Below are 14,124 nucleotides of genomic sequence, written 5' to 3'. Positions count from 1 at the left end.
GGGAAGACTGTGATGTCTAACGAAGAGAAATATTAGGGATTGATTTGTACATTAATTTTTTTTGGGGATTAAAATGTTCGTTTTTAAAATTTTTGGGGCTGATCTGGATAATTACTCTGCCGAAAAATTAATTGGGGACTGATTTATCTACCGGAGTAAAATCTTTGGAATTAATCTGTGTATTAATTTTTCTTGGGGACTAAAATATCCACTTTTAAAATTCTTGGGAACTGATTTGGGTAACTACTCCAAAAAGTTTATTCAAGGGTTAAGTATGATTTTGGTCCCCTACGTAGGGGCTGAAAATTTATTTCGTCCCTCACCTCTTTTTTCGCTCTAAAATGGTCCCCAAAGTTTTAGTTTATTTTAAAATCGTCCTTTTTACCAATTATATTTTTTTATTACCAAATTACCCTTTATTGGAAGAAGAGGGGAGGTAGGGAGGGAGGGGTATTTTTGTCCGAAGGACCATTTTACAATAAACTGAAACCTTGGGGACCATTTTGGAGCGAAAAAAAGGTGAGGGACGAAATAAATTTTCAGCCCCTACGTTGGGGACCAAAATCATACTTAACCCTTTATTCAACCACATTGCAATATATGACGTCCCTTTCAATAAAGGAAAAGTTTAGGGGGCCAGCAATTTTATTGAATTTTGGCCAGCATATAACCAGCAGAGAAAGGTGAGCCATTAGATGAAATCTCATACCAATCTAACACCATTAAATCATCATTGATGACTATTTGATGGTTACTAATCACAAAAATTGCTGGCCTTCTGCATCAGTAGTACATTTAGCACATTCCCATACAACATTCTTAACCTGCTTATCCTTGTATCGATTTGTGAAGTTTTTCCAGATATGCCTCACACAGTTTCGGTGGTGAGCGTGAGGCATAACTTCCTTTAATGCAGGCAACAAACCCTAAGCCAAACAATGCAATTAAATAATGAAATTATCAAATCAGCATATTTTTTTAACCCTTTATATTATTATATCATATTTCAGAACAAGTATGTTAAATCAAGTTAATATGCACATGCAGAATTTTTCAGAATTTTGAACACACGCTTCTTTGAAAAATTAATTTGTAACATATTCTATTTATAATTCCCATTGGTTAATCTTATAATATAAGAAAATAATTGCAGAAGTCCATGTATCTCTAGAAACCAAGTTAAATGTGTGCGTTACTAATAAAATAAGTAAAACTATAATCCTGATGTGTATATATACATGATCCTTCAATGCATTCTTGAATGTTTCAATGGTTGGAAATTCCATTCCCAACTCGAAATAAACTTCACCAAATCCAGCCCCTTCATTGAACTGTGGAAATTCATATCTCTCCCGCTCATCCTCAGAACTCTCAGGAGTTAATAATGTCTCAGACTCGTAGTCAAATACAGGTTCTTCTATCTCCTCTTCACACTCTTCGTCATTTTCATCCTTTTCATCAATTAGCTGAGAAGCAGCAGTTGGCCTAGCAGCACCATTTGGACCAGCACCAATAAGCCCATCTTTATTTCTCCCATATGTTAGCCCATTAGTCTTCTTGCTACCCACTTGAGTCTTCTTTGTAGTTTTGGTCCTTTCTTTAATATCCTTATTTGACTTCTTCTTCCGCACATCTCCTTCATGGTCTATTTTTTTTCCACTCCTAACAGTCTTCTTCTTGATTACCACACACTCATCTTCATTACTTTCATCACTGAATTCGGGTGGAGGAGGTCTATACGGCTCATCTTCTGTGGTTTCATAGCCATCATCGCTAGAAGAACTATTGGATTGATCATGGTCAAAGTCAAGGTGTTCATCTTCAAGTGGAGTTAACATTATTGGGTGATCAAAGTATAGTTCAAATTCTGGACTCTCCTTGTTCTTTTCTTTGTACGCACGTAACTCATTGATCTGAGCATCTTCTTCTATGGGATGTAATCCAGACTCGAGGTCAGAGGTAGAATTATCAAACCAAAACATAGCTTTGTAATCATGATACCCTAAACTTTTGAACAAAGTTTTTAAATCAAAGAAACACAGCAAGTCAATGTCCATTTCGGGAAATTTGCTCACTTTTCCATTAATATATAGCAACACACCCTTATTATCTCGCACAAAGTGACCTCCATGGTGAAAAATAGGAACCACAAAATACTCCATCTACAAACAAAATTAAAATAGAGCAAAATCAACAAAACCAAAACTAAAAAACACAAATATACCATTATTTGTGGCTTATAACTACTGAACGTAAAATTAATTCTTAAAAAAAAAAACATACACACATAACATCAGTACAACTCAGAAGTTTCTACAGCCACTAAACCTTAACCATCCAACAAAATTAATTGATTAATCAAATAATGTAATCTCTAATAAACTAATTTAGCCTAACGAAGATTATTTGCTCACCTATTACAATGTGGGTATTGGAGTTGATGCGGCAATCGTTGGCATCCACGTCGACGCTTCGTGCGATTCGAAGGTAACGAAAGTTAGTGACGGCCGTGAAGATGATGAATGGAATTCTAATGTTGACGTTGACGGTGACGGTAGTGATGTGGGAGATGAAGTTGCAGAAGGTTTCTGAGTAAAAAGGGGAGTGAATTATGGGGTTTGATGTCTTTTCAAAGTGGATGAAGACATATGGAGGATAACAAAAAGGTGAGAAGCGTTTCTATTAATACGACAACGTTTTATTAAAAATTTTTGGGGACTGTTTTATCCTCTTTGCACACGTGGACACTTAACTGCCACGTGTGCGATTTAACGTGCCAACTCAGCACCACACATACCCTTCCGTATAAACTAAAATTTTAAGCATCAAGAGAGAGGTGACTTTAAGAAAACAACTTGAATTATAAATAAAGTCTACTAATCGGTGCAATTTCATATTGCGTCTTCAAGCCTGTATTACTGAAAGGTGAAAAATTTTGGAGTGAGAACTAAACCAAAGTTCTCAACAATATTTATTCTTCATTAATTCCATAAAATTCTTTAAAATTACGTTAGCAAAATTGGTCATCAACTTCAAGTTATATCCCTTAAAAAAATTTTTGATTAAAAACAACCTTCAATCTAAAAGTAAATGGGTACATAAACAAATTAGATAGTACTGAACACAAACAAACAAATAGAACATAAACAAAGAATAAAATAAAAGCACAGAAAATATAATAGAGAATAATGCTCAAACAAAATGATACATGTATAGTCCTAGTGTATGTCATGAGCTTATGTGTCGATTATCTACCCACATTCTCAACAATATTTATTCTACATTAATTCAATAAAATTCTTTAAAATTACATTAGCAAAATTGGTCATCAACTTCAAGTTATATCCCTTAAAAAAATTTTTGATTAAAAACAACCTTCAATCTAAAAGTAAATGGATACATAAACAAATCTAGGGGTGCACAGACCCGGCCCGGCCCGAAGGCCCGGCCCAGTCCCGAACACTTTTGGGGCTAATTTGGTGTGATTTCATCGGGTTTAGAGCCGGGTAAGGGTCTCAAAAATAGACCCGGTCATTATTTCGGGTCGGGTCCGGGCCATAGCTCGGGTCACCCGAAGTCGGCCCGGTGACCCGGTCATCATACACAATTAATATTTTGTGTTATTAGTGATGGATCATGACTATTCTTATGTGGAATTTAAGTATTGTAAATCTTAATATTTTGTGTTATTAGTCATTATAAAACTATAAGTTAATGTTTTATGTTTAGAATGCATAAGACTTTAGACTAATGCATAATATTGTGTTATTTGTATTGATTTAAATATTTGGTATTATTAGACAATATTAGTATTGATTGTGGTTATACTTTAGTATTGATTGTGGTTATGCTTTAATTTTGAAGAATGGTTGGTTCTTGTTATATTTTTCTAAGTGAATTTTACCATGTTAAATAATGGTTGGAGTCTTAGAAATTTGGATATTTTTACATGCTAGCTTACAAGAAGGTATCAACGTAATGTAATGTTAACGGCCCGGTTTTCACCCTGTTTTTACCCGGTATAATTGTGGCCCGAAAGTGTATTGGTTTCATCGGGTCTAGGGCCGGGTTCGGGTCTAATAAATAGACCCGGTGTATATTTCGGGCCGGATCTGGGTCACATCAAACCCGGCTTCACCCGGCCCATGTGCACCCCTAAACAAATCAGACAATATTGAACACAAACAAACAAACAGAACATAAACAAACAAAACAAGGAATAGAATAAAAGCACAGAAAATATAGCAGAAAATAATGCTCAAACAAAATGATGCATGTATAGTCCTAGTGTAGGTCATGAGCTTATGTGTCGATTGTCTACCCGCATTTTGACATTATCCAGTCACGAGTTCACGTTGTTCCGAATATGATTTTTCAACCCGTGCAAATCAAATAGTTACTTTTCTGTGGCAGCCTCTGCTTTACTGTAGCAGAAAAATAAGTGGACAAAAAACAGATTGATCTACTGTGATAATATCTGCTCTATTGTGGTAGATATAGAACTTTTTGCTCTACTGTAAAAGAAATCAAACAATTATTGCTCTACCCTTCTGTGGCAGGCACATAACTTCATCATTCATTTCACATTCTCATTCATGATCTCTTTTACAGTTGCAATTACGTAAATAGGACAAAACTCACGTCCTTGCCAAACAACCATAACATTACTCGTTATAAGAGTTACATACCAACAATTTTCAATCTCAACTATCTTTTTTCAAAAGGATCATTTAAGTTATTATAATAGCTCTTACTCTAATATTCTCAACATATCTAGTAGTAACACTAAAATCCATTTTGATTTCTTTACAACCTTAAAAGTCACTTAAACCATATAAAAACTAATATTTTTCAAGCTTGAATTCATTATTTTTAAACTGAACCAATTTAGTTTTTTTTTTAAATCTTTCAACAAACATAAAAAAGAAATCAAGCATATAACCCTAAGATTCATTTTTAACTTCACGAACTCATTATTGTCACCAAAATATCTTCGACACTCTATCTTCTTTTCTATTATTAATATATTAAATGAATTCAAAATTTGCAAACTTTATGTCCAGGCGATTGTTTCAAATTAAGCTTTCTAAAAAACTAAAAATAATAATTTTCTGATTACTCTAACTTCAGAAATAGAGAAAAAATCGTGACTGCTCTGCAGTATTAAAACCCAGAAAATAGCAGTAATGTTCAACTATCAAAATTTCATATAAAATCCAAATTAAATACAATGACCTTCAAATGTATTATGGTTCAAATAGACTCATTTAGTTTTTTTTTTTCAATTATTTTCAGGTCAATACCATTTTTAATGAAGAAGTTATGTGACTTGGAAGTTTAGTATTTTTCTGCAAAGTTCTGTTTTAAAATCCAATGAACATATCCTCTTCCAAATTCTATAACTCACTCATTAAAATATGGATGGTCCTGAAATTTAACTCACACATGATAAACTTACTTAGATTTCACCACCAATTAGTTACACTTCAATATCCATCCAAAATTAAAAGTTATAGGCTCTCAAAGTTGCTGATTTAAGAAAACAGAACCTACCTTTTACTGCATAATGTACCATATTTCAAAAATTCATATCTTTAAAATCACAATTCCAACAGTACTAAAATTTTATGATATTAAAATACTAATACCAAAGTTTCATTTAAAATTGGTCCCATATCAAAATTCAAATTGTAACATTTCCAGCCGAGCTAACAAGTTACTACTGTTTTAAAAATTCTGCAGGAAAAATCAGGTTTAACAACCACAATTCAAAAATCCACCATAAATCATATACTTAACAAAAAGACCTCAAACTTTCTAGTCCAACTTTATACATTTTCAAGTTTAACTCAGAATTGGTTTCACGCAATTTTGATCATCACAGAATTAGTTATAGCCTTTTAAAGTTACTGATTTCATTTAAAAGTAATGTAGAAAATCAGATTTCACAGCCTAACTTTGAAAATTCACAACTAATTGTTCAGTTAATACGAAGCCCTCAAAATTGAATCTTAACAAATATACTTATTGTAGTTTTACTTAGCTTTTAATCTCATACCATTTTGATCAATATCGAATTACTGGTTCGCTTTCAAAATTGTCATTTTATTTTGGGAATTAGATTTTCAACTAGTAGCTTAACATTTCAAGATCCATTCTTTCAACACATCTCAAAATCAGTTCCAATCAGTCACCAACCAATACCACGATCATTACAATATATCGAATAACCAGCAAACTGGCAACCAATCCAATATAATCCATCAAAGATCAGAATTTCAGTCAATTTATCGCAACAGTCAATAACTCAATCACAATTCACAACCACATTCAATTTTAATCATAATTCAGAGTAATCACAACACTTAACTATTTTCAAACACATTTCAAGCCATTCACAACAATTAATCAACTCTTATCCATTATTAATTATTTGCAATTATCCAATTAACTTTGTAGGCATTCTAAAATTAAAACTGTTAAACTTTAAAAATAAATCCCCTACCTCAATGTCACAATTAAAAAAAATCGTAAGCGGAATTATGGAGAGACAACTGGCAGGGCCACTACTAGCCATGCAACAGTTTCAATCAAGATAGCAACGGTATTGCATCTCAACACAACTGGGACAGTAACAGCGTTAGCTCTCACAGCAGTGACCATGGTTGAAGCGAAACAAGAAATTCAAATATAGGGTAAAAAACCCAAATAAGCCAAGGAGAGCTCCAAATTACCCAAATCAGCCAAATCAAAAATCCACACCTGAATCCACCAGGACAAATTATTATATAATTCGAATCAATAAGATTCGAATTATACTATCAAGTAATTCGAATTGATATAATTCGAATTATGTGCACGCAACGAATTTAAGTAATTCGAATTGAGTTAATTCGAATTACTAGGAAGGAAACAAAATAAAGTAATTCGAAACAAGCTGTTTCGAATTATACTTAACTAATTCGAACTTAGTTAATTCGAATTACTAGGTTAGCTTGTGATACAACATAATTCGAAACAAGTTGTTTCGAATTATATATATATAGTGCGAACCAGAGCTGTATATATATGCTGTGAACTCATGATGCTCTCAACAAAGAGGGGAGATGGCTAGTGAGGAGAGTTTCCTAGTGCTGGTACATTACAGAGGGTCGATTAAGAGAAAAACTCAGTTCGGCGTGAAGTTCACTGATAAGGATCCCCTATGTATTATCGTGACGCCAACAACCACCTACGATGCTCTTGTTAGCTCTGTGCTGGAGAAGCTTGGTCTCGAAGGAGTTAAAAGGGTCAAGAAGTTTTTTTACCAGATTCCAACAGCGGTGCTCCATGACACCGTGAAGTTTGATTGTTCCACAATCGGTAGTGACGAGGACTTGCATGTTATGTTTCTTTGTCGTAGGCAGTTTCCCGAGGTAAGGACACCAGAGTTGTTGGCAAAGTTGGTTGATGTGGTATCTAGCTCGGGTGGTTCGAACCGGAATGCCAATACTATAGCCGCGGTTGCCGGCTCGAGCTCGAGACCTGCTGTTGCTTCATCCTCTGCTCCTGTGTATGAGCCACCGATGCAGCCTGTTGCGTCTCCTTCGTTTGCCGTTGATCTGAGCGGCAATGTTGGAGACGCGGTTCGGTATAGGGAACATATTCCCACCGAGGTACATTGTCCCACACCGGCTGGTGTTGGTGATGGTTTGTTTGATGATCCAGATGACGATGACGTGGAGCCGGATATGATCGCTGATGAAAGCGGCGATGATGTTGGAACTACTGTTCCGAGAAGGGCTACAGGTGGATCTAGTTCTGGCACACAGCAGTATCCACCCCATTTTTCCTCGTTGGACCTGGATGCCATGCGGCAGGACGAAAATGCTCTGCAGCCCTCAGGATTTGGCGCTAGAGATACCGAGGGGTCTGCCGGTATGAACGAGTTCCAGGTTGGCCAACAATTTCAGGATAAAGATGAGGCGCTGTTGAGTGTGAAGACGTACAGTATCCGCCGAGGGGTCCAGTACAAGGTCGTTGAGTCTGACTATCGCAGGTATGTGGGAAAGTGTTCTGAGTTTGGGAATGGGTGCACATGGCTGATTCGGTTGAGTCTCCGACAGCGGAAGGGTATCTGGGAAGTGAAGCGATACAACGGACCGCATACATGTCTCGCCAGCTCCATCTCCAGCGACCATAGGAGTCTGGACTACCATGTGATATACACCTTCATTATGCCGATGGTTAGGGCTGATGCAGCTGTGAACATCAAGGTGCTTCAAAATGCCACGGCCGCACACTTTGGGTTCAAGCCAACGTACAAGAGGGTATGGATGGCGAAGCAGAAGGCCGTTGCCGTCATATATGGGGACTGGGACGAGTCGTACAATGAGCTCCCTAGGTGGGTTTTAGGAGTTCAGCTGACGATGCCTGGCACTGTAGCCGTCCTCAGGACTTGCCCTGTTCGAGTTGGGGGACAGGTTGACGAGTCTCAGGTTTATTTTCATAGGCTGTTCTGGACTTTCCCCCCTTGTATCCAGGCATTCCGTCATTGCAAGCCTTTGGTGAGTATTGATGGCACCCATCTATATGGGAAGTATGGGGGAACATTGCTAGTCGCCATTGCACAGGACGGAAACTCGAACATCCTCCCCGTGGCATTTGCACTAGTTGAGGGTGAGAATGCTGAGTCATGGTCTTTCTTTCTTTCCCACCTCCGTGAGCACGTGACACCTCACCCGGGTCTGTTAGTTATTTCAGATAGGCATAACGGCATCAAGGCAGCCCTCGAGGCTCCGGATGGGGGATGGCTACCCCCGGCTGCGTACCGGGCGTTCTGCATTCGACACGTTGCATCGAATTTTGCCTTGATGTTCAAGGGAAAAGATGCCCGGAGGCTTCTTGTTAACGCCGCATATGCCAAGACCGAAGTGGAGTTCGACTACTGGTTTGACATTCTGCGCTCTGAGAATCCGGCAATGTGTGACTGGGCGAACCGAATCGAGTATTCGTTGTGGACACAGTACTGTGATGAGGGTCGGAGATTCGGGCCCATGACGACCAATATTTCGGAATGTGTCAACTCAATCCTGAAGGGGGTAAGAAACCTCCCTGTTTGCTCGCTGGTGAAGGCCACATACGGAAGGCTAGCTGAGCTATTTGTCCGTAAGGGTAGGGAGGCCGAGGCTCAGATGTGTACTGGACAACAATTCAGTCAATACCTAGTAAAGTGTATCGAGGCCAACCTGAAGACAGCCAGGTGCTTCACGGTGACTGTTTACGACAGGGATAACTCGGAATACACCGTTGCTGAGACGACTCTGACAGGTTCATTCTCTCTTGGTACGTACAGGGTCTCATTAGGGTCTAAGACTTGTGATTGTGGATACTTCCAAGCACTTCATTTTCCCTGTCCGCACGCACTGGCATGCTGTGCTTATTCACGACTTACATGGCAGCCTTACGTCCACGAGGTCTATCGCCTTATTTCCGTTTTCGGTGTCTATCAGATAGGATTTACACCTCCCATTCCAGAGGGTTTCTGGCCACCTTATGCCGGGCCTACCGTTATACCGGATCCGAATATGAGGCGTGCGAGGGAGGGTCGTCCTAGATCCACAAGAATTCGCACCAACATGGATGAAGCAGATCCGAACCGGCCAAAGAGATGTGGCCTCTGCAGGCAGCCAGGTCACACCAGGCGTCGTTGTCCACAAGCCGCAGGCCCCAGCGGGACTGCTGGAAATCAATAGGAGATTTGGCTTGTCTGTTTTTATTTGTTAATCTAGTAGCACTTGTCTTCTACTTCAGTTAGCAACCATTGTTCTCCGTGGAACTAAGTTGTTTCGTATGAGTAATGAAACTTGTTATTCGTACCAAATATTTCTGTTGAATGTCTTTTAAATGATTGAAATTAATATCTAAAACAAACAACATTATATCATGGGATGACTCATAATGAATAACATAACATCAAACTATATATCATAACATAAAAGTAGAAGACATCAGAGTAAATGACATAACAAAACATCAAAGTACATAACATAACATCAAATAACATAACAACAAAGTACATGCCATAACAATGATAAGCAACCCATAAGGTACACAATATAAATATAACAACATGACATACACCACTATCCATAAATCATCTAAATAGGTGCAATCCAGTGCCGCAACGGCGTGGCACCCGTGTCCGGGAACCCCTACGTATAAGTGGCTCCTCATCCTCAATCGACTCGTCGCTGTCATCCGGAAGTGGCTATCTCGGGGTCATAGGCGCAACATGCACGGGTCTGGATGATGACGGGCCGGCAACTGAATGTGACCCAATAGTCTGGGCCGATGCTGGGGTCCCACCCATGGCAAAAGGATGCGCAGGAGCTACCGTGGCAGGCTCGTTCAGATCTACATCCAGGGGTGCCTATGTCCCTGTCGTCTGAACCCGTCCAGCTGCAGCCTCATCCTCCTGCATGATGGTCCGGATATCATCAAGGAAATGCGGTCCGCCAAACTCGGCCACAATGCCATCACTGGCAAGCAAGTCTCCAAACATCGAGCCCGGACTCACCCATGGAGTACTCTCCTGAAGGGTATGATCATCACCGGGAACACCTACGAAATAATCTCCAAGACCTCCACCACCAAGCCCAGCATCAGTGTGACTCGTGGGATCTCCCATACCAGATCCACGCGACCCACCATCATGCCCGCCCTGATGGGCCCTATCAACCCCCGCAACATCACCTCCCCCAGGCATCTGGGCACCCTCTCTAGCAGCACCCACCCTCCTCCTGCCTCCACGACCATGAACTCTCCCCCCACCCCTTACTGGGTCGTCGACGTCATCCATAGCCCGACCCACCCAGTTCCACTCACGCTGGCTACGACGTGTCCCAACTCGTGCTCTCCGCTCAATACGACGTCTGTCAGGAACATCCTCGACCCCGTCCATATCTGGAAGTCGACCTGCACCCCTCTGCGTCGCCTCATCTGGAATAGGAATACCTCTCGGATCCCCCAATAACATCTCCGGCGACAAAAACCTCTTTCCGTGCTGATACCACCATGTCAAGAAATCATGTGACGGACCGGGTCGGGCACGATGTCAAACTGTAGAACGTGCTCCGCACGCTCCTGCCAGTGAAGATGCCAATCAGCGTACTGTACCGGGAACCAACGGTCACCTCCTCTCCCGTCCTTCGACATCAAGAAGTCGATGTTCACAGCGGGAGACGGTGTGGGCTGAACGCCGCCAAACTGAGGTAAAACTCTATCAACCTGATGCCACTCGACAACCGCAAAATAAATCAGGGACGTCCTGCACCGCCATAACATCGTATGCCGAGGCTCCAAGACCTCCGGATGGACAACCTGGATGACGTCGAGTGCGCTATAGGGCATCCATATGAACTGGAAAAATAAAAATAAAAACGTTTGTACACTTATGTTAGACAATATAAACTGAAACAATGACTTCAGATACACATATGTTCTGCGTACTTACCTGCCGAGGCTGTAACAAGTCGATCTTCAGGCGAGCCATCTGTACCCGAGGTCCCTTGTTGCTAATCCCAGGATTGTAACCAGACCATCTGCGTACGAGAAACATAAAAATTGGTTGCATAATCGAAAATAAATACAAGAAGAATATATAGTACAAAACAATAACGGTACCTCGAGGCAAGTGGCCAGCTAATCTCATCATACCCAGATGGTCTAAGAGTGGGAAACCTCCAGAAGATCCAAGACTGTAGTAACTGTAAAGGGCCAGCTAACTTCACCACATGTCTGTTGGCGACTCGGCACATGCACCTGTACAACCATGCTAGTGCGGCCGACCCCCAACTGTAGCGACCCATCTCCTCAAGCCGAGCAACATAAGGTAGCCATTTGATGTGTATACGATTGCCGGACTTGTCGGCAAACAGCTGCGTGCCCAATAACATCATGATATAGGCCCGGGCAAAGCGCCTAACTGTCTCCTCATCAGCCCCGTCTGGACACTCTGCAAATGTCTCCTGAAACCAGGTGCAGTTGACTGCGAATTTCTGCACCTGGTTCTCGGGAGGTAAAACACCGAGCAACTCATGGAACCACTGCCAAGCAGGTCTCCCACCCTCAATGTAAAGGTGGAAGTCTGTCAGGCAACCACTAACGTAATCTCCGTCGACTGGCAACCCCAGCTGGTATGCGACGTCCTGAAGCGTGATGGTGCACTCTCCGAACGGTATGTGGAAGGTGTGCGTCTCAGGCCGCCACCTCTCGACAAATGCGCTGACTAGGGGCTCGTCTAGTTGGAACCATCTGTCGTTCAGTCTCGCAAGATGGTACAATCCGGCCATCTGCAAGTACGGAACGTACCTCTCATCAAGACGCATCCCCTGCTGCCGCCTAACGCTGGATATGCAACGACGAGGCTGGCCAGTACATAAACCGCATAATTAGAACAGATGCACAAACCACTAACATATACAATATATTTCATAAGGAACCAGAAAATAAATCGTGATGGGTAAAAGATATATGAAACAAACGAACAACATTTTATACACAAACCGCTCACTCAAACCACGTGCAAATACCATTAACAAAAACAGATGCATTTTCACATTTATCATAAACCACTACCGTTAACCCCTAACCATCACTGAAACCACTAGCCGAAACCGTTAACAAAAACCCAGTACAAAAATCACTAACAAAAACCACTGGCCTAAACCGCTTGCTTAAACCGCTAACACTAAAATAAACCGCTATAAAAAACCATTAACAAAACCCACTACCATACACCACCAACTCAAACCACGCCCCTAAACCGCTAACCATCACTAAAACCACTATCCAAAACTATTAACACAAACCGCTTACAAAAAACAATTTCAAATACCACTAACAAAAACCACTGGCCTAAACCGCTTGCCTAAACCGCTTGCTTAAACCACTAATACTAAAATAAACCGCTATAAAAAACCATTAACAAAAACCACTAGCCTACACTACTATCCTAAACCACTATCCTAAACTACTAACAGTAACATAAACCATTATCAAAAACCATTAACAAATACCGTTATCATAAACCGCTTTCATAAACCACTAACCTCGTCGTTGATCACACCGGCGATATGAGCAACTCCATCCAAACGATAAAGCCTTCCCGGATCGTCCCCCATCGACAAAAAAAGCCGCTCTGGTCTTACTCGTACTGAACGTTGGTCTTTTTCTCTGGGATTTGGTGGGGTTGGAGAATGAGAAAGTGATTCGAATGAACTTGGTTCGAACTCCTTTTATAGCCGAAACCCTTGTAATTCGAATCAACTAAATTCGAATTACTATGCAAATCAATTTTCACCTAATTCGAATCAACTAGATTCGAACTTCTCTAAAGTGCACTTCTCCTAGTAATTCGAATTAACAAAATTCGAATTAGGTAAGTATAATTCGAAACGACTTGTTTCGAATTACTTCATATTTTTGCATGTGTATAATTCGATTCATATCAATTCGAATTACTTTTATTTGTTGCATGCATATAATTCGAGTTATATCAATTCGAATTACTTGAGAGTATAATTCGAATCTTATTGATTCGAATTATATAATAATTCGTCCTGGTGGATTCAGGTATGGATTTTTGATTTGGCTGATTTGGGTAATTTGGAGCTCTCCTTAGCTTATTTGGGTTTTTTACCCTCAAATATAATACTGTAAAAATTACTTTCGGAACATATAAAATTTTATTGATCAATATATCAATGAGCTCAAATAATTATTTTTAATTTAAATTATAAAATGAACATATTAGTCACATTTTTATAAAATACATTTTAAACCCAAATATCAATTATATATTAAATCATATAACCTTTTATTATTTTTCCGTCACCAGAACTTTAATTTCAATTTATATGAAATAACTAATTATAATAAAAGTTGTACAAAAATATTAACTGACTTAAACTTAAAGTATTTACAAAAATCCATTTAATCATTTCTAATAAATTAATCTCTAAGAGCTCAAACTAATAAAATAAACCATAATTTATCCATAATAGAAATTTCTTAAATTTAATTATATAACACTTCCATTACTGAATTCTAATTTAAAATTATATAAAATATCCAATTATAAAA

General features: G+C 39.6%; 2 protein-coding genes across 2 annotated transcripts; one reads left to right on the top strand and one right to left on the bottom strand.

Annotated features, from left to right (window-relative positions):
• On the top strand, positions 7,107-9,734 carry LOC107627964. The gene has a single exon (XM_016330772.1). The coding sequence runs from the start codon at positions 7,107-7,109 to the stop codon at positions 9,732-9,734; it is 2,628 nt and encodes an 875-aa protein (XP_016186258.1).
• Positions 11,059-13,675, bottom strand: LOC107627963 (protein MAIN-LIKE 1-like). The gene is made up of 4 exons (XM_021116525.1): positions 13,092-13,675; positions 11,665-12,407; positions 11,495-11,582; positions 11,059-11,400 (listed from the first exon to the last, which is right to left on the bottom strand). The coding sequence occupies exons 1-4, from the start codon at positions 13,161-13,163 to the stop codon at positions 11,059-11,061; spliced, it is 1,245 nt and encodes a 414-aa protein (XP_020972184.1). The 5' UTR covers positions 13,164-13,675.

The sequence above is a fragment of the Arachis ipaensis genome, chromosome B02 (genome assembly GCF_000816755.2).
Source record: "Arachis ipaensis cultivar K30076 chromosome B02, Araip1.1, whole genome shotgun sequence".
Classification (NCBI taxonomy): Eukaryota; Viridiplantae; Streptophyta; class Magnoliopsida; order Fabales; family Fabaceae; genus Arachis; species Arachis ipaensis.
This window is presented reverse-complemented; position numbering and strand designations above follow the sequence as displayed.